Source organism: Zootoca vivipara, chromosome 10 (assembly GCF_963506605.1).
Source record: "Zootoca vivipara chromosome 10, rZooViv1.1, whole genome shotgun sequence".
Lineage (NCBI taxonomy): Eukaryota > Metazoa > Chordata > Lepidosauria > Squamata > Lacertidae > Zootoca > Zootoca vivipara.
In genome coordinates this window covers 5,628,950-5,649,718 of record NC_083285.1, presented here as the reverse complement: position 1 = coordinate 5,649,718, position 20,769 = coordinate 5,628,950, and the positions used below count along the sequence as shown (strand labels likewise).

The following is a 20,769-nucleotide window of genomic DNA, read 5'->3' as shown; positions in this document are numbered from 1 at the left end:
CAGCATTAAAAAAGCACTTTGAAAGCTAGAAGTGTTATAATGTAAGGTGTATTTGTTGTTCTTGCAATTTATTTAATGGGTATTGTCAGGGGATTGTTGCGGCTACTATCAAGTAAACACGCCCAAGTCCATTCTGTCTTTAACGGTTTTATTGTGCATAGTATTAACAGTGCAGAGATAGCGGAAAACATGACCTCCTAGTCACTCACAGAATCCGGCAATGGCGCCCTTCTGCTCCGGGGCCAGCTTAATAGCTTGGGCACCCCGAAACACCGCCCTCTAACCTTGCATTTGGGCGCGCACTTCAATTTGGGCGCCGGAAGCGGCTGTGCTCCCTCTCCTACTTGTTGGCTGGAGTGGTGCAGGGGCTCTGATACATGCTGAGCCTTGTCTCCTCCACTCTGCTCCCATCCTCATTTCCTCCCCCTGACCCGCTGCTGCTGCTCTTGCTGGGCGAAGTGCTGGTCAGGATGATGGGGGGAGGCTCCCTGTAGGGAGGTCCCCTTACAGGTATATTCTAGTACCGTACTTCCAGTGGAGCAGTTAGAGAGCAGTTTACCTGAAATAAGTTGCATCTTTGTTCCTTAGATTTCACAGTAGATCATTATGTCTCAAAATACAGGAAGAGGAAACACTATTTTAAACTTTTTTTTGTGCACTGGAACAGAACCTGGTAATTCTGAGAAAATGCAATCTAGAGGACACAAGTGCTTATTATTATACACATACTATTGTGCATAATTGTATTTGGTTTGCTACACTGATTTCTTTCACATCTGTCTAAAGATATCTAAAGGTTATGCATGCCTTTGCCATTGTAGCCTGGCTTATGCTGAAGACATTCACTTGGACTCTGTGTGAAAACCCATTAACTTTAAATATTGCAGCCCACTCCTAAACATGTTTACTTCATGCAAGTCTCACTTAACGCATACTTGATGGCCATAACTTCAGATGGCCTTATTCTGTAAAGTGTGGCTTCACAAAATGGCATCTTCTATTATGTGTATTTTATGTAGAGTTTATACATAACATATACTTCAAATAGAAAAACTGGTCCCAAGAAAGTTATTTGTGTCTCTTACAGAAAGAAATGAAGTGTAAAAAACATAGGATAAAATGAAAATGAATATAGGGAGTTCACATGCAGAAACAGGAAACCACAGAGCTACAGATGTTACTTGAAGTTAAGCACCAACTGTGGAGTTTCTAATCCTGTGAAGATTTGCTGGGTTGTTTTGCTCATACTGACAAACTGTCTTCATGTCAATTTTTAAGAACAAATAAAGAGCAAATAAAGTGAGTAGGAGGGTTTTTAGCAAATGTGGCATTTTACAGATATTTAACAACCTTTAAATAGTTTGGGAAAAGAATGGGAGGTGCAATAAAAATAATGTCTCTGCTGACTAATTTATGAATAATTTAAGACTCATTTGAGACAGCCTAGCTTGGGCTGTCTTAACACCTTTTAGATAACCAATCCTTTGATCTCCTTGCCTCGAACAGTGTACAATGGAGAGAAATTCACTTCTAGCCAGTGGAAGAAGTCTGCCAACATGACTAGATAAAAATATTTAAGGCCTACGTTAGGGGGCTCACTTTTGAGGTTTGCCAATGTTATGCTGGTTGTTCTACTGCAATTAAAGTCATTGTATCTGTGTTCATGTTATGTAACATTTAATGGAGTCAAAAGGGTAAGAGCCAAGCAGGGGGGATGAGAATCTATCATAGGGTGCACATGGCTGGGAGTAGGAGGATGGAGAGGAGGGGAGCCAAGAGGCAGCGATCAGGCAGGCTACTGAAGAAGCCAGGAAGTCTCCCCTTCCTGCTGAGACCAGCTCCCCTCTCCACTGGTCTCCCAGAACCCAAAGAGGTAGCAAAGACGTCTCTGATTGCTTGGGAAGTAGCATGGGGAGAAGGAATCTTAGAGAGTGGTGGGAAGGCAGGGACCTTCAGTCCTTGCAACTGCCTCATTGGGGCAATATCTGGGAAGAGTTACTGTGCTTACAAGACCTGAGCTCTTTTTGTTTCTTTGAATAAAGATTTAACTTCACTGACATCTTGTGAGTTATTGCTGACCTGCCCCTGACTCCCGCTCTGGCAGCAATCATGTTTTACCTGTAATGTAGCTATTACATTGGTACCTCGTGTTGCGAACGGGATCCGTTCCGGCGGCCCGTTCGCAACATGAAAAGGCCGCAACATGAACCACCGCATCTGTGCATGCGCATGATTGAATGCGGCGCTTCTGCGCATGCGCAAAGCGCGATTTAGCACTTCTGTGCACGCATGCAGGTCATGGATGTGCCGAACCCGGAAGCAACCCATTCCGGGACTTCCAGGTTTGGCACGTCCGTAACCTGAAAAGACGCAACATGAAGTGGACATATCCTGAGGTATGGCTGTACTTTAACTATTTCATCTGAGGTCCTACTCACACTTACTCAGTCGTGGTGGTGATACTGTGGAATGTCATCCCCTGCCTAGCCCTGACATGATACAACCTCGCTTATATGGACGGTTTTTGGTACTTGCTGAGGTTGTCTCTAGGAACTGAGTTTGGTTACAGGTTGTTAATTTGCTTGGTTTTGTTACTTTATTATTTTGAGATTCTGTAATTATGCTGCTGTGGGCTTTTTCTTTTTTAGATTTGGTTCAACAGCGAGTTTGTTTTATAGAGAAGGGTGGGAGGTACCTTAAAAAAATTAAGTAATGTACCAAGATTATCGGTAACCAGTATTTTCTTTTATTCTTCAATTTTTTTTACTCCTTTTATAATAACACATGTAACCAGTAGTACATTATTTTCTTGAGCCCTTTATTCAGCCTTCACTTCCAATCTAGGAACATATGAAGTGAACATATAATTAAGACCAGTTTGCACTTGTGCTTTGTGAGTAAGTTATGCACGATATTTCTGGCCCATATACTGCTGTATAATCCACATTCTGATATCGGGTTGTACATTGACTGAATACTGATGACACAGTTAAGTATTGAATCTACATGCAGGCTACATAATAGATGTGACTGTAATTTCTGTGCCTTGTCTGTAGCATGGGAGCAGGATCACGCTGGGCTCTTGTTTTCAGGTATTCAAAATATGGGCTACTTCCTGACCTGAACAAGAGCAGCAATTATGAGTGGCACCTCAGTAGCCCTTCATGAATTAACCTATTTGGGAATTTGCTTTTCTACTGTGTAACACATTAGCTGTCCTTGGTAAGTGCTGCCTTGATAAAAATGGATTCATTAATCACTGTAAAGACAATGTGATAGGAGCTTAGATGAAATCTCAAAAATTCTATTGCTAATTGCCAAATGTGTCTAATAAATGCTGGTTCAGGGTTCAGGTCCTTTTTTGTGCATCTCATAGATGTTCTCCAGATAACAACTTTGTGCTCTCTGAAATAGAATCATTAGTTTCTCAATTTTACAGGGTTGATCTTAAGATGAATACTTTCATCTTGTCTCTTAAAGGAATGAGAGCTGCTTCAGAGGGAATTTCAAATTAATCTTTAGCTACGCATACAATTCCTTATCTGTGTAAAACTTAAAGTTGGGGGTCCAACTCAACTATGATAAGGCATAAACTCTTGACATCCATTCAGAATTATTTATTCATAATAGCACTACAGGATTGCAATATAGAATTAAGACTGAAATTGCCTAATTACCTCTGTCAAGGCAAACATTCACTGTAAGAAGTCATGTTGTTTCTGAGATACATACAGTACAACATTCCACTCTCTCACTGCTTCTCTCAGTTTTCTCTCCTGGTGGAGAGTATCAGCAAGCAACATGTGCAAATCCACTTATTTATTAATTTTACTAAAATAATGTATGTACCACCCTTTATTTTAAAAAGAAATTCCAAGGTGATTCACAAACAAAGAAAAAAGAACAAAATATAATAAAACCTGCTCACTAAAAAGAAGAAGTTAAAATCTCAATAACAAGGACACAAGGCTGAGTAATCATCACTTGACTAGCACTATGAAAATACAGTGGTACCTCTACTTACGAATTTAATGCGTTCCGAACGCACATTTGTGAGTCGAAAAAAATTGTAAGTTGAATACCATAGGAGTGCATTGGGAGAAAAAATTCGTAAGTCGAAGCAACCCTATCTAAAAATTCGTAAGTAGAAAAAATCCTATCTAAACCGCATCCAAGATGGCGGATGGAGCTCCGTTCGTAAGTAGAAACATTCGTTAAGTAGAGTTATTCGTAAGTAGAGGTACCACTGTATAGCACAATGCAAATAGTATTGCTTTTCCCAGAAGATATGGAGAGAGCTATAAGACCTGCTGTCTCAGTAGTACACAATGGAATCCCAAATGAGCCATGAATGGCAAACAAGTGATAAAACAGGTTAAAAACACATTTAGAACAAGTCTACAACTGATGCAGATGGGGGGGGGGAGACTTCAACTTAAAAGACTTACGGTATTCAAAGAGGAAAGTCTTCAGGTGTCAAAAAGGTACGGTAACTGAGATATCACCAATCTAATACTGTATTCAAAGGGAGGGAATTCCAAAGGTAGGTGCCACCCTTAGGGAAGTTTTTAATGTTTGATGCTTTGTTGCTTTATTATTATTATTATTATTATTATTATTATTATTATTATTATTATTATGTTGGGAGCCACCCAAGTTGGCTGGGGAGGCCCAGCCAGATGAGTAGGGTATAAATAATAAATTACTACTACTACTACGGTACTAAAGGCCGATTCCAACATTGTGCAGGGCAGATCTCCTGATAAAATTGCAGGGCGCAGTGATCAATTAGGTTTGTAAGGGGTGAGATTATCTTTCAGGTAGCCTGGTCCCAAGCTGTATAGGGCTTTATACTTCAAAACCAGCACCTTGAAATTAGCCCCAGTACCAATTCCCTTGCATGCACAGTTCTGATCTTGCTGATTGCTCCCTGCAAAAGGTACCAGCTACCTTCATAATTAGCTTATTAACAGGCAGAATGGTTGGAGAAGTATGGTGTTTGCATTTCTAGTATGAAGCCTTCAGAAACCCAAGCACAGCTCCCAGTGCTATCCTATAAAATTCTGACCATCTTGGCAACCCAAGTAGACTTGACTTTATGCATTTACTTTATTCTTCCTCCTGAATCCTGTGTTTCTTGTTCAGAGATGTCAGCAATTGAGCAAATAGCAAGTAGGAGTTAAGCCACACTAACTAATTGGGAAGGAAGATGACATTAACCTTTCAGAAAGAGTTGAATGAAAACTAATGCCTTTTTCTAAACTAGGAGTATATATGTGTGTGATGCAGATAGATCGTCCCTGGCTCCTGCAGCACTGGGAGGAAAACACCTGTACTCCTGTTGTTCCCATTAGCCCTCTGCCATTTGCATTTAAGGACAATCTCTGTTTCATTGAATATTTTGCAATATTTGAACTGGGTTGAATAAGAAGGCTCAGTCTGTTAAATGGAGCCTCAGAGCTTCAAACTTCCCTCACCTTCAGAGTCCCCCTGTTTTACGTGTGTTATGTTTACACATGTTTACGTGTGTTATGCTTACATCCCTGTGTCTCCCCCCACCCTGTTCTGACCCATTACCTATCCTGGCCCCTCTCCCCACCCCTGGCTCATTCCTGTGATTGGGCCCACCCTGTCCCGACCTATGACCTATTCGGCCCCACCCAGGCAAGTCTGCAAAGCGGCCTAGTCTGCAAAGTGAGCCAAGATATTGTGGAGAGGGAAGCCTTCCTAGGTGCAGTACCAGTGTAGCCATCACTAGAGGGCGCTGTGTTGCAATCTCTCCTGTACTCCCAGCATGCACTTTCGTATGATGTGTGAGTTCTGAAACACGGGGTTTTGGCGGTTTCACCTGCCAGAGATGTGACATCTGTCTACGCAACCTGTATAGGAACCTCCGCACAGTGGAATGGAATGTTGTGTCCAAATTTGAGCAGAATCGGTCAAGCGATTTCTGAGAAAGGTGCTGTGTCACCTACATGCACCTTTTACATTTATATATATATATATATATAGATTTAAAGATTTCCCTTATAATATGAGTGTAAATTTATGCCTCTTTCTCTTTACAGCTAAAATGACTACTGTATAAATGTCATAGAATAAATGGCGTCCAAAGTAACAGATGCTATAGTCTGGTACCAGAAAAAGGTAAGCGATGATTTATCTAAAAAAAGAGAGCTTCACTTTGGTTTGGTATTTAGCTAGTACTGCTTGTAATCGTTAAGAGTTCTTGCTTGCCACCTTCTATATCTGATTGTGCTCTGCCAGAGTCTTTTTGCTCCTACATCGCCCACTGTCTCATCATATAGTTACCATGATTAGCAGCCATTTACAGCTTTCTCAGGGGAAATGTGCTGCAAGGAAGGGAGGTGATGGGAACAGATGTGCATATTTAGTTTATCGCATTATCTTCATGAACATTGTAGCTAAAGGGTAGACTAGCAGGTTCCCTACACTAAGCAATAAATGTGATTGATGACAACCATAGCTGTAGAACATGGTACAATTAGGAGTGTCCTGGAGCTTTAAAATGCAGCATACCAAACATTTTGATGTTTCCTGGTTATAAATCTTTGTGAGTTCTCAAACCTCAACAACCAACTGTTTAAGCCTCCTCAAGGGTAATAGTGTGAGGTTATCTGAAAATACATGTTTTCCCCTTGAGTCATGAGAGGGGCAGATCAAAACAAAAGAACAGTGCCACCTTTTTTTAGGTTGGAATGGATCACAGAGAATCAGGAAGTTAGCAAAAGGTAGATTGAACTCCAACAATGGTACTAAGCATTGCATTGCATTTTGCATGGAAGGAAACAGATATTTTGTAATATGTGTTCTCATTTTTATTTATTTATTTTGTGAACGTCCCTGATCTTCAGATGAAGGGCAGCATACAAATTTAATTAATAATAATAGTAAATATATGGGTTGTTGTTGTCGTCGTTTGCACCACGCTTCTGCTTGGTGTAATTAAGGTAAACACAGAAGGGAAGGGAAAGTCATAAAAATTTGCACAATTTCTGCTTTTGAGTTTTTAGAAAGGCAGTACTGTACAAAGACAGATTTTTTAAAAAACACGTTAAGGAGCTGAGCCACCTCTTTGTCACCACAAAGTATTCCATAATGTTGACTCAGTGTTTAGGTCATTGAGCATTACTTAAGGTGAGTGGATGTTAAGTAAGGACTTGCGTGCTTGCATTTTGTGGATACACCCCAATGAACATTAGAGTTCTTTAGGCATTCAATTTATTGTGACTTTGATCTAAAAGTATCTTGTGTGAGTTGAAAGGCATTTGTGCAAAGGAAGTCTACCAAATTCTCCAACTTCCCTGTCCTGCTTCTGCAACACACAGTGTCATTTTAGTGGATCCCTTGACCCTCAAGAATGGTGATGAGGAGCCAGGAAAAAGTCCCATTGTATGAGCACAGTTCCGTTCACTTCTCTGATTAGGCCTGCAATGTGAAAGGAGTAGTCTTCCAAGATTCTAACTTATTTCTTTATCTATATGCACAATTGCATGGAATGCTCCTATGTACACACATAGGTCCCATTATTGGAACACTTGTTACCTGAAATCTGTTATCTGAACACAAGGAATTATACCCAAACCTCGCTACATGGACAGCTGATTCAGATATTTGAACAGTTTGCACTTCCTTAGTTTTTGTTTTGCTGGTCAGTACCAGCCATTTCAGGCAAAAACCATGGAGGGAGGGAGAGGTAACAGACATATTGGGGAGCAGGAGAGAATTGGCAAGTCAGTATTTACTTTGTTTTGCTGTTGCTGATTGGCTGCAGAGAGAATGAATGGGCAAATCATGGATTGGAATTGTTCACATAGAAAACAATGGAAATCATCAACTTGCTATGCAAACACTTGCCTAACGAATGATTTACTAGGAATGCATTGTGTTTGGAAAGTGGGACTTGCACATATAACAACAACAATTTTATTATTTATACCCCTCCCATCTGACTGAGTTTCCACAGCCACTCTGGACAGTTTACAGAATATATAAAACATAAGAAATCACCAAACATTTAAAACTTTTCAATACAGGGCTGCCTTCAGATGTCTTCTAAAAGTTGTATAGTTCTTTATCTCCTTGACATCTGAAGGGAGGGTGCTACTACCAAGAAGGCCCTCTGCCTGGTTCCCTGTAACTTCATTTCTTGCAGTGAGGGAAACAACAGAAGGCCCTTGGAGGAGGACCTCAGTGTCTGGGCTAAGCAATGGTGGTGGAGACGCTTCTTCAGGTATACTGGGCCAAGGCCGTTTAGGGCTTTAAAGGTCAGCGCCAACACTTTGAATTGTGCTCAGAAATGCACTGTATAAAACATTCTTGTTTTGGAATGAGCAACAATTTACTGAAAACAATTGCAACATATATGTCTGATGCTGTTATTACTTTTGCATGATGGTGATGATGATAATTTAATATTTGTACCCCCGCCCATCTGACTGGGTTGCCCCAGCCATTCTGGGTGGCTTCCAACATATATAGAAGCATAATAAAACATTTAAAAGCTTTCCTTTATGCAGGGCTGCCTTCAGATGTCATACCTTTTGATGGTTCAACTAAAACTGTAGTGTAATCACTTTGTTAAAAGACATGGAATTTATAAAAACAGAAATGGTTTTAAAGGATACACTACAGATGAAAATAGATTTCTACATACAAGTGACTTGACCTTTACTTTTAGGCTAGCCATGTGAACATTCAAAATTTAACTTTTATATAAAGTAGTTGCTCACGTTTTTAATACAGTGACATTCATTCCTTAAACTGTAGTTTTATTTGGAAGTTCACCCAGAAGCACATCTACTGTCACTTCACCTGGGCTTTCTTTCCCAATTAAGAGGCTAAATATGCATTGCTTAAATGCTGCTTAAATCTTGCTTACATTTTTCTAATACTTAAAATATTTTAAGAAAGGGCATTATAATATTGCCCGGTTGATTAAAACAATATTTATACTTGGACTAACATCTTAGAGGATGGTCGTCCTCTTGGACATGAATTATAAATGTCTTCTGAAATATTTATTGTTTCTATTAGAAACACCAGGCTTCGTGAGTATTGGACTACAAGTTGATACTATCACAGCCTATGCTTAAAGTGAATATCGGTGTCTGTCACAAAGCTCAAGTTTAGTCTTGGAAAGAATACACATTTTTCTTTCACAGGACAGTAATGGGGAAGAATGAATCAATAGATATAATTTTTAAAGCAGTGATCCTTGCACTATGCCATACTTAATTTGTCTGCATTGGGTTAATTTGAGAGACATTTTGTGATGTTGTAAGAAAGATCACAGCATTATGACCATTCTAAATGAGTCCCTCCATATTTTATGTGAAACCTGAAGAATTAGGGAGTCAGTTATGATATTAGCAGCTGGTTGGCTTTCTTCAGCAAATCCAAAATTCTGTGACTATGATCCCCATGTTTTGCAGTTGGGTATTTTATGCTAATTAAAATAATTTGCACAACTATTTGTAATATTTGAAGTTTCACTTTTGTTTGATTGCTTGCTTGCTTTCAGACTTTATTGAAGAGTCAAAGCACTCAAACACAGGAAGATAATAATGTAGAGAAAGGTGTGTGCATTCTAATAGTTCTTATCACCATGTCCCAGTTAATTTATATATAATTTATATATTTTCAGCAGGGGGTGGGACTTGACACGATTTATAAATTAAGCATTTTGAAGAGGATCCATCATATTGTACCTGTCACAGTGTGTGTGTGTGTGTGTGTGTGTGCGCGCACGCGCATAGGAACAAACGAAGTACATCCTGCAAGCTTGAAGCCTGCCCTCCCCTTTCCCTCCTGCCCTCCCTCCTTTTCCATGTTTCCTTTCAGTCGTTCTTCTTTCTGTTCAGCTGCTCAGACCCTTGAAAAGCACATAGAGTCAAAAGAGGAAGTAAGAGTCATTCTTCCAATGCCTTCCTTCAGTGCTACATCCTTTTCAAAGGAGAAAAAAAGCAACCTTCCTCATCACATCATAAAGAAGATGGCAGTGTGTGGAGGGGGCACTAGGTTGCTTTGCAGCAACAGGATAAACTCAGCAGAACAATTGTCCACATGAGCACAATGTTGGCACCCTAGAACTAGACTACAGTTTTAGCTTTATACTCCAAAATGGCCATTGTCAAGCTTTTTCTTTGAGAAGACAGAAAAGTGCCATGGTCACATGTTTAATGGAAGTTTTGGGTCACAGGTTTTTGCTCAAGTTGTTGGACTAAAGATCAAAATTACCGCTTTTTTCTAATTTGAGCAGTGAAGCTACAGTGCTATTCTGTCTTTGTAATATATAGCCTTTTTCTCATTTAAAAGCTTTCCGACCTCCAAGATGCAACATTCTCTTCAAAGGAAGTTTTGTTAATCAAGGCAGCCTGAAAGTGGGCGTGATCAGAATTCAGCTGTTTGTTTTCCTCTGTTACCAACAGCTAGTTTGGTATTCTAGAAATGAATCATTTTAATCTGGTTCATTGGGTTTTGCCTGCTTGGCACAAATGGATGATCAGTGGGATTGTTTAGGCATGAATCATGAATTAGGAAATAAACAGATTTACAGAGCATGGCTTTGTCACTTAGCAGTAGTCATCTTAACCTCTTAATAACATGTCACCTTTGTAATTGTCATATGTAAAACCTTTTTGGTTTAAATTTAGCCCCCGGGGGGGGGGGAGTTAAACCATGATTTGGCATTGGCTTGTCTCAAATAAACCAGAGTTAACATCTTGTATTGCATAACTCTGATGATTGAACAAATTCAGAAGCAAAGGCTTCTGAACTTTATAGCCATGCCTCATGCAGGAGAAGGGAATATAGATATGCAAGCCCAAGATTTTCTGCTGCTTGTTTTGTCACATTAAACTATGATTTAGCAGCAGAACTTTGACATCTAATAGTGCCCTGTATGTTTATATCACTTTTCAGAATTATGTTGCATCAAATAATTTCTCCTTCAAATTAGGAAGCCAAACCATTTAATTTTCTTGTTTTCATTTCATTGTAGTTTCAACTGCTAATTATAGTTCTGATTCAGGCTAGTATTGGTTTAGTAACAGTTTCAGGAGCACTTTGGAATTGGTCCAGTTTAGGTGGGGAAATTGGAAATTTAACAAAATGCCAATTGCATATGTGTTAAGGTGACTGATATTGTGATATTAGTACAGGTAGCCATCATGTAGATGAGTTTTGAGAACCTGGACAATCTGAATGAATGAATGAATGACGAAGTGTGTATTACACATGAGAACTCATACTGTACCTTGGAAGCTTATATTTAGTTGATCTTAAAGGTGCCACTGGAATTATTAAAAAAAGATTTTTTCATCTTTCATCTTATTTATTATAATCTGAAGTTACTGCATTCTACTTTGCTAGGGTTCCTGTGGGCCTGATCACGAGATTCTCTCTCAAACCTTTATTGCGTTAGCATACAGCCATAGCAAAATAAAACAATACAAAATGCCAGAGACAAGCAACAAAGCATAATTCAAGGCGATATTGCTGGTGTAATAACATTTAAATTACCCTAAGTCAATAACGCAAAGATTTAGGTGCCAGCACCAAAAATCTAATATGCAGATATATGTAAAGCGTAAAATAGCCCAAAATAGGCTCGGCACATTCAGTTAAAAGATGAAATAGAAAGAATTAAAACAGGTCCAGGTCTAGGACACACTACCCTGTCAGGGTAGCCCTGAGTTTCAGAGCCTGCACTATGAAGATTGCCACCCCACGTGAAATTAGGGGATGTGCGTCCACGAGAAGCAATTTCAAACAGTCTTCCTTAGATGTAATGGTGGACGGGATCAAGAGGAGGAGCTTAGATCTTATTGGCTCATAAATGGGGCAGTAGAAAAAGAAATGTAGAAAATCCTCTATTTCATTCATTGTGCATGGGCATAGGCGCTGAGTAATAGGGGTCTTAGAGTAAATCCCCTGCAGGAAGGCCGTGGGTATAGAGTGGAAACGGGCCATAGTGAACGCTCTTCTCAAATTGGGCTCCATCAGGTCTTTCAAGTAGTTGGCAAGTGATCTTACCACTTTCACTTTAGGAAACCACATAGGTGGGCTGTGGTGGACCGTGATCACGAGATGTAGACTGAAGTGGAACTCACTTCTTAATAAACGGTTGAATATATGCTGTCTTTTAGGTCAAAAAATTGAAAGTAACTCGGTATTGATCACTTAAAGTCCATTTCAGTAACCTAATCTTTATATGGGGCTTCTCTTGTGCTTGGTTTGGAAACTGCAGAATCTTGGCAGCATAGTTGCTGATGGGGATGAGACCCTGGAAGTATGGGGATGAGACAGCTGGGGGAGGCTTGGGAGTCGCAGGCGGGCGGTGCGCCGTTGTCCTGCAACCCTGATGGCAGCTGTTTCAGCAGCAATATCATAAGGTCACGAATATAAGCCACACTTTAACTTTTCCGGATCGGAATTTTGAAAGAAAAGTGTGGCTTATATTTGGGCCAATACGGTACATGGCAGTTCATGTGGCCACCAATAGGCTGAGAATAGGAGGACTAGCAAAGCCCTCCTGGTGCTGATTTGATCCTTCTTGACTTTGCCCATCCTGGCTCATAAAATCTAGCCAGGCAGGGCTGGGCAATAGAGTCTGTGGTGTGGTGAATGCTTCTCTCTGTGAGGGAGTCTTCCTGGAATACAGTAGTTAAAAATGCTGTTACTAAACTGCTTCTTGAAAAAACATCTTTGGACCTAACCATTATTGCCAATTATCTTCCAGTCTCAAGTATCCCATTCAGCCTTGTCTGGAAGATATGCACCCTTTGGACCCTTTCTAATCAGGTTTCAGGCTCCACCATAAGATTCAAACTGCCCTGATTGTACTGGTCAGTGATCTCCGGCAGGCTAGGGATAGAGGTGAAAGCTATTTTCTGGTTCTGCTGGATCTCTCGGTGGCTTTTGATACTATCAACCATGGTATCCTTCTGGACCATCAGCATGCAAATTAAAGCAAGTCAGAAATATACTTGGAAAAAAACAGTGTATAAACTCTGAGGCTATTGGATTGAAAAAGCCTATTCCTGTTCATCCACAACTATACAATGTATCTGACAATCATGTGTTGAAGATGCAAGCATTCCTTTTGACAGAGCAGCAAAATATAATAGATTTGTAGTTTATCATACTAGTTTCCTGTTGTGGCAAAGGGCTGGTGTGATGACTAAATCATTGTAATAAATTTTACTCATTCAGTTTGGCAATTTTCACATATGTACTGGAACATGAGCATTCTCTGAGTGGCATAATGGCAGTGGCAACTGTTAAATTTTCTGTGAACTATGGTAAGAGGTTAGGAGGCTTCCTGACAGTTCATAATAAAGTCCTTCCTGTATATTTAGTGCTAGCAAGCTTCCTCACTCCTTTTTCCTTACCTTGTGTCCCCCCATCCCCCCCACCAAAAATAAAATAAAAATCCTATGTACATTTAGGTTGTATAGTACAGTACTCCTATCCTCTTTATACGATATGACTCCACTTGTCAGTTCTTGATTGAATTGCTTATTCTCTTCAGCCTCTCTTACAAAAAAGAACAGTATCTTCAGCTTTGCAAGCCACAAATTTTATTTTGTGTAAGGAGTTTGCAGTAAGCTATGCTTCTCCCATCACTTCCCCCACAAGAGGAAAGTTTCCTGCTTTGTGCCATCTGCATTCCTGGCCTTGTTTAATGTTTCATATCACTGGCTAGTGGCGTTCATGCAGTCACACTCAGTACTGAAGCCAAGCAAAGAGAGGCAGGGCCAAATCTAAAGTCTAAAGTTGTCTCATACTCAAGGCTCAAAAAATCTTGGAGGTGAGCCTAAAAATAGACTTAATCATGCTGACAGAGAAGACCATTCTTGTAGCTCCACTATGTGTGTTGTTTTTGAACTGCTGTTGTGTTTTCCATCTGCAGCCGTGAAATTGGGATGCTGATATATTCAAATGAAAACAGAACCTCCTTGGATTATTCAAGGTTATATGGGAACCAGATACTACCCTCCAGTCATTCAACTGACCCATGACTACTGTACATAACAACATTTTCAACTCATCTTCTTTTATTTCTTCAGCATTAGTCTGTCTCCAGTATTCCCTCTCAGCGTATTTGTGTTCTTTCATCTGGCTTATAATTATATATTGTGGATGGCATATTATGCAATTTACGTATGACTGTTTATATTGGAGTAGTATATCGGGGAGTTCGGGTATAGATCAGGTATGGACCTTGGGCTTGCTCTTTCGCTTCATTTTCTCCTCCCTGTAAATAGAACTGAACAACAGAGCCAGGGAGATCTACTGAGAAAAATGTAGGAGGCTGTTTCCGAGGGTCTGTTGTTAGGGAAATGCTTTAAAATCTTAAGGTGAATGTTTGACCTCTTGACAATGCAGTCTTTAAAACAGGTTTGCTAAAAAAATAAATCAAGTTCCTAGTAACTTACTTCATAGTCATGAGTGACATTTATTGAGTGTCTAAGAGATTAAATAATAAAAATAGTAAGTGACTTTAAGATTGCAGCACAAGTATCCTAGGAGATCAAATGTTTATAGTCTTCAGCTTTTTAAATTGCACAATGAATGCTGAGCTTCTTAGTGACACTTCAGAAGTATCAGTGCTTATTAAATACAGCTAAAAGTGTTATGGTAGTCATAACTCTGGTTATGAACAATATGTCTGAGGGAAGAGAGTCAGACAGAAAGAAATCTCAGAGTAGTTCAGTTTTTTGAAGCAGGCTTTGCATTGTTAGTGAATCATGTACATACCTGTTCAGAGGAATGTCTCATTGACTTCAACTGGGCTTAGTCTGAGGTGAGTAAACTACTTTGGAAGGTATATACAGCTGTAGGTATGCTTAGAAAATATAGCCTGTTTTGTTCAAATTTATTTGTCCTTGTTGTAGTACATAACAGTTGGATTTTCCGAAGGTTTGCTCTAACCTTGAGTGTTATGTTAGGGCCTACTATACAAAACATGTTCTGGTTCTTTTTAGAGGCTTGGCAGATAGGAATTGTTTCACTGAGTGTTGGATTCATTACACACTTGCAACTTTATCTATGAATAGAGTATATGTAGGCAGAATATTTGGAAAAACCTGGTTTAGCCACCAAGAAGAGGCTTAAAATGTGGTTCACCTTTAATGAAAAAATAGTTAAAACTTTTATGGGAAAGAAGAGGCTTCTTGAAGTAATGTTAAAGCTGTGTTTTGTGTAATTTTCAGAAAAGTACGACTTTGATGCCCATGCAAAAGTCATCTGTTCTTGAGAGCATATTTTCTTTAGAAATGTATTTTATTTATCTTTTACATTTGTATCCTGCCTCCCTGAGAAAAGCATACATGCAGGGATGATTATGAACTTTCTGTGAGTTAGATTAGGCCGAAACATAGTAAGTGGCTCAAGGTCTGTGTGGGGCTTTCACTAGTTCTCTCTCCTCTTAAGTGCAACACACTCACCACCACAAGACGATGAAACAAACAGCATTGTGGTCAAGTTTGATCAGTGCTGTGAAACAAGTGGCACCTGCAACAGATGTTGCGGTGTATCCTCACTCCACTTGAGCAGCTGCTGGCAAGTTATGATGACCTCCTAGAATAATATAAGCTGTAAACCGGGCACAGGCAAACTGGGCCCTCCAGATGTTTTGGGACTACAACTCCCATCTTCCCTGACCACTGGTCCTGTTAGCTAGGAATGATGGGAGTTGTAGTCCCAAAACATCTGGAGGCCCGAGTTTGCCTATGCCTGCTGCAAACCAAGCAGAGCGCCACACTCTCCCCAGCATACTGATCTGCTTGTTTCTCAGTGCTTTGTTTTGGTTCCCTTTCTGTTGGTGCTCGCCACTTGAGCCCACTAGTGGAGGAAGTGGTGACAGTTCAGTGTGGCATGGCTGAAAAGACAAAAATGAGGTAAATAAAAACAACCAAACATCAAAAGTCTGAAACAGGAGGAAAGGGTATGTGAAGGGAATATTTAAATCTATAGCAAAACCAGGAAAATAATATTGGGGCAAAGAATTATTTTAAGGAACATACACTGCAAATCACGTAACTTCTTCTGAAAGTCAGTAGCCACAGAAGCTAAGCTGTGGTGGTTTTTCTCTTTGAGGCTGTTCAAGCATAAAGCTAGATCACAGTTTAGTGTTATAACTACAGGCCTCAGGCTCTTGCACCCCGTCCTCCCGTTATATGTAGTGATTGATTTCTCCCATTTTCCAGGCTAGTGGCAAGCTATACTTTGCCCACAAACAAGAATCCCACATGACAGTATGCATAGGTAAACTATGGTTTATGTGAATCATATTTTATCAGGTTCAAATGTATTGCTGGTGTGTGTATGTAAGAGCTTAAGGTTTGTGGTTGGAATGCCATGCTTATGTCTGAATAGCTTCTTAACATTTCCAGTGACATCCTGAGTGCAACCTGATTTTTTGGTTTTTATTCTAGTTTGGATCCTCTGTCTAATATTTGACACCCAGGTATGGTCCTTATCTAAGCATACAGACAGGAACAATAATTGATCAAATGGGTTGTCCATGTAGCGAAAACTACGTACAGGGCCTCACAGAAATCTAGTATCCTGCGAATGGAGCAGTTGTTGATAGGTTATGTAGATTCCGATTTGGTATTTTCACATGCAGGCTTATTGAGAACCGTTCTTGAAAGTGATATAAACCTCAAATAATTTGTTTTGGTTCCCTTTCTGTCAGCACTGTGAGTCTGCAACTGATCCTAGAAGAAATCCTGCGAGTAGTCAGGCACATAGACTACATGTAGGGCACAAAGCAGATTTTGAGAGAAAAGTAACTTTATTTGTCAGACAGTCCTATGCAGTATCTGGGAGCACCGGGGCAGAACAGTGGATCAGCCACCACATCAAAAGCCCTGCTGACTCATATTGTCCAGGGCCAAAAGTGGGGGTGCTTGTATTGTTTTTTCCTTGTCCCACCTCCAGGAAATGGTTTAGGATCCAGAAGACCCATAGCTGGCCTTGTCTTGCCTCTGTTTTGCCCTGTTCTGGAGTACTACACTGGCTACCGCTGGCAGAAACACCTCCGACAGCAGTCTTGGATCCACATGCTTTCTTGGAGACTTTAAGTGTGGTGAGGGTGGGAGGGTGTTGTTTCTGATTATACCGTGAATAATCTCATTTTAATGTAGACTTTCCTCTTTCCTGTTTAGATTGGGGCATATGACCAGCAAATATGGGAAAAATCTGTAGAACAAAGAGAAATCAAGGTAAAGTTTAGCTTTATTTTTATTGTTTTATGGTACTGAATGTCAAACTTCATATCCTCAACAAGCTCACTCCAAATCATTTAATTTGCTGCACAACTCCTGTGCAGAGAATTCTGGGGTGCACTCTTTTTTGTGCAGGGTATGAGCAAGGTGTTTTAGGGGCTAGTTCTTGTCCTATGGCAGCTATGTGTACTCAAGAATATGTCCAATGTCCCCCTCAAATGTGTATTGTAGGGGAAAGTCATTAAGCAGCAGGGAAGTTTTTGAGAAGCTTGTCCTCTGTTATTTATATTGTCATTGAGAAATCATGAGAAAGCACATAGTTCTCAGGTATATAGTTTGAAAATCAGGGATATATTGTAATTCAGAATTTATTTTGATAAGACTCCAGGTGTGCTGTTTTTTCTTCACAGGACAAAGGATGTTCTATTTGTGAATCATTTTAATAGCATTTGTGAATTCTTTTGTTATCATGTAGTGCTAGCAATGGTAATTCTTACCGATCTGCAGTTTTTTTTTTTGTGGTGGGTGGGTTAAACTTTAAATAAGTTCTACTGAAATGAAAAAAAACTGGTACAAGAGTTAGGATAGGAGAGGACATTTTGTGAGTGTAGGAAATCTTTAGATTATGGAATCTTGGCTGGGGTTTGTCTCTCACTTGCATCAAAACTGTATGCTATTTGGTGTGGATGTGAGTTTTTATGTGGAGGAGCCTCCTTAAAGGAAACAGCTAGGATAGACCTTTTACTTGGGGAACTCCCAGTTACAGTGCTTAAAAATAATATCGGGGTGTTTTTAGTTATGTTGCACTATGCTGCCTTATGCTATATCATAGATAATTCCCTTCATATTTTACATGCTTTTTGGTCAGATATCACTGACTATCACATGGTTACCTTTATAGTTCCAGTTTACTTTTCCTCCTTTTTCATCCTGTCATTGTTTTGAACAGTTTATTAAATTGGTAAGTACTTGATTATGGAAATATGTGTTAAACAAAACAGCTTTTGTAGATTAACTGTGTCTCTGCATCTTAGTGTGACTAACAAAAGCGTTCAAGTATCTGATGAATAAGTAACTACTACAAAAGCATCTAAATGCTTTAGCATCACTTCTGTTTTCCATTTAAAACAATTAGGCTGTGATCCTACACTTTAGCCTGGAATTAAGTCTCATTAAGCTCAGTGGGACTTGTTTCTGAATAGACATTCACAGGACTACGTTGTTTGGTTTCACCCACTCTTCTAAAGAGACAAGAAACTGTAATGCGAGGATTATAATAAACCCCTGCTTTCTTTGAGATGATATTATGCCTTCTGGCCATATATTATGGTTCCATATTTTCGTATATCATTACCATCCAAAACAGTACCTTTTCATTTTCCAGAAATGAAATGGAAAACAACCATTAGATTCCAGCTCTGAATGTGCTGCACTTGAAATAGGTTAAAATCAAGCTTCTGTTGGCTTGAGTGCTATGAGCTAACTACAGTATTGGGAATCCTGCGGTTTGTTCCACAAAGCTCTGCAACTAGTGAGAGTCCTTTCAATCAGACAGTAATAGATAACTTTGTAACATGCTTCTCGCCTTGAAACTGTTGTCTCCGTGCAAGTAACCAAGTGGAAAATGCACTTGCCTGGTGGTTCCTCTTTCTGCTGCCTACCTGCATGCGTTTCATTCAGTTGTGAGGCTGGCTGTGTTGCATCAGCTGGGAAAACACAGCTGAGCGATATGGCTGTTGTATATGCTACCTGTGTTATCTCCTCTGTCAGGAAGGAGAGATGGAAGAGTGAGATAAGACTGACAGAGTGCTGTGCCTGCTGCATGTACACCGGTTCTTTTTCCTGACAGAAGAAAGAACACACAGTAGTAGTGCTAGGATGGGATATTGAAGCAGGGGGGCATTGAGCAAGTACTTTCGTTGTTTACATGGGCAGTATGACTCACTAACAAAGTACGGTACTGTATTGAAACGTAGAAACATGCCAGATTTTCTCAGAAGAGGCCAGTTGATGTCATTGAGATTTCTACTGATGTGCTCTTAGATCTCATTGGAACTCGTAAGAACAAGCCAAGGTCCATCTGGTCAGGCACTCTGCTTCCGTCATTGGCTTACCAGATGCCCTTAGGAAGATTACAAACAGGGCCTGAACTTGAAGGCTTAATTTTTAGTTTTTGTGCCTATATATATCTACTGATGTAGATGGCAACATTTTCTGGCAATGAATTGTGTAAGTTTTATCTAATGCTACTTTTGTTTGTCCTAAATACAGTACATCATTTTAAACTCTTATAACATTGGACAGAGGATGAATAATTTTATACAGATAATACAAATAATTTTATAAATGTATATAGCTGTGGTTCTCATACTTTTTTCTCTGGGCCACACTTTCAGAATAAAAATTTGTTCACACCACACCATTTTTTAAAATTGATAAGTAGTGCATTGGAAAATAAAAAGAAACAACTCCTAGCAGTGCTATTTTATAATATGATCATGGGATATCCAGAAAGTATAGAACAATGTAGCTACATAGGAACATGTATCATTCTCAAAACATAATATTGACTGTCCTTGAATCTTCTCTTGCTACACCTTGTGAGAACCAGTGGTACAGTATAAAGTGTTCTGCTCGATAATCCTTTTCCAAATGTAAACTTTTTTCTTCCTTTACAGAGGAAACACTTCAATCCTCTTACCGGTATCATTTCAGTTGCTCATTTGTGTAAGCGAGAATGTAGTTTACAGAGTAACACATGAAAGTATAATAAAACATTAGAGTGAGTTTAAAACAGATAAGCATTAAAAGAGAACAATTGAATGGACCTATAGAATAAGTACAGTGGTGCCTCGCTTAACGAATGCCCTGCTTAACGAAATTTTTGCTTAACGAAAGGATTTTTCGAGTGGAGGTTGCCTCGCTAGACGAATTCGTTTTACGAAAAATTTGTCTAGTGAATCGCAGTTTCCCATAGGAATGCATTGAAATTCAATTAACGCGTTCTTATGGGCAAAAAAAAAAATTCAATGCATTCCTATGGGATTCGCTAGACGAATTTTTCGTTATAAGGAAAGACCCGTGGAATGAATTAAATTCGTCTAGCGAGGCACCACTGTACAGTGAAGCAGCAATAAGGTTTTCTGTACCTTCTCATTTTTACCTGAGGCAGCTAGAACTATAGACAAAATTCTACATTTGTGCACATTATCAGTTTATAAAAATGAGATTATTGGCTGATTTTACTTTATTCTTTATTATGATTTGTATACTGCCTAATTAAAAATGTTCTTTGGACACAAGTCTCTGTTTTCTCTTTCTATCCCTTTCCTAACAATTCTCAACACTAACTTCTTTTACTGCAGTAGCACTAGCAGATTTAGTGAATTTTCCACTATAGCCCCAGAATGTTTCTGGCGTTGTTGGTAGTTAGTTCAGATCGCATCAGCACATATGTGAAATTAGGCTTTAATTCTCATGCACATAATTCTGTTCTTTGCTTTTGTTGGAT

At 39.5% G+C, this 20,769-nt stretch overlaps 1 protein-coding gene across 4 annotated transcripts in view; it reads left to right on the top strand.

Moving 5' to 3' along the window:
• PHTF2 (putative homeodomain transcription factor 2) overlaps window positions 1-20,769 on the top strand; it is a 67,219-nt gene that overhangs the window by 10,384 nt on the left and 36,066 nt on the right. For all 4 annotated transcript variants that reach the window (XM_035126715.2, XM_060279517.1, XM_060279516.1 and 1 more), the window contains exons 2-3: window positions 6,069-6,147; window positions 17,199-17,255. In XM_035126715.2, the coding sequence (XP_034982606.2) occupies window positions 6,103-6,147; window positions 17,199-17,255 (102 nt within the window). In that variant the 5' untranslated portion in view covers window positions 6,069-6,102. The remainder of the gene's footprint in view (window positions 1-6,068; window positions 6,148-17,198; window positions 17,256-20,769) is intronic.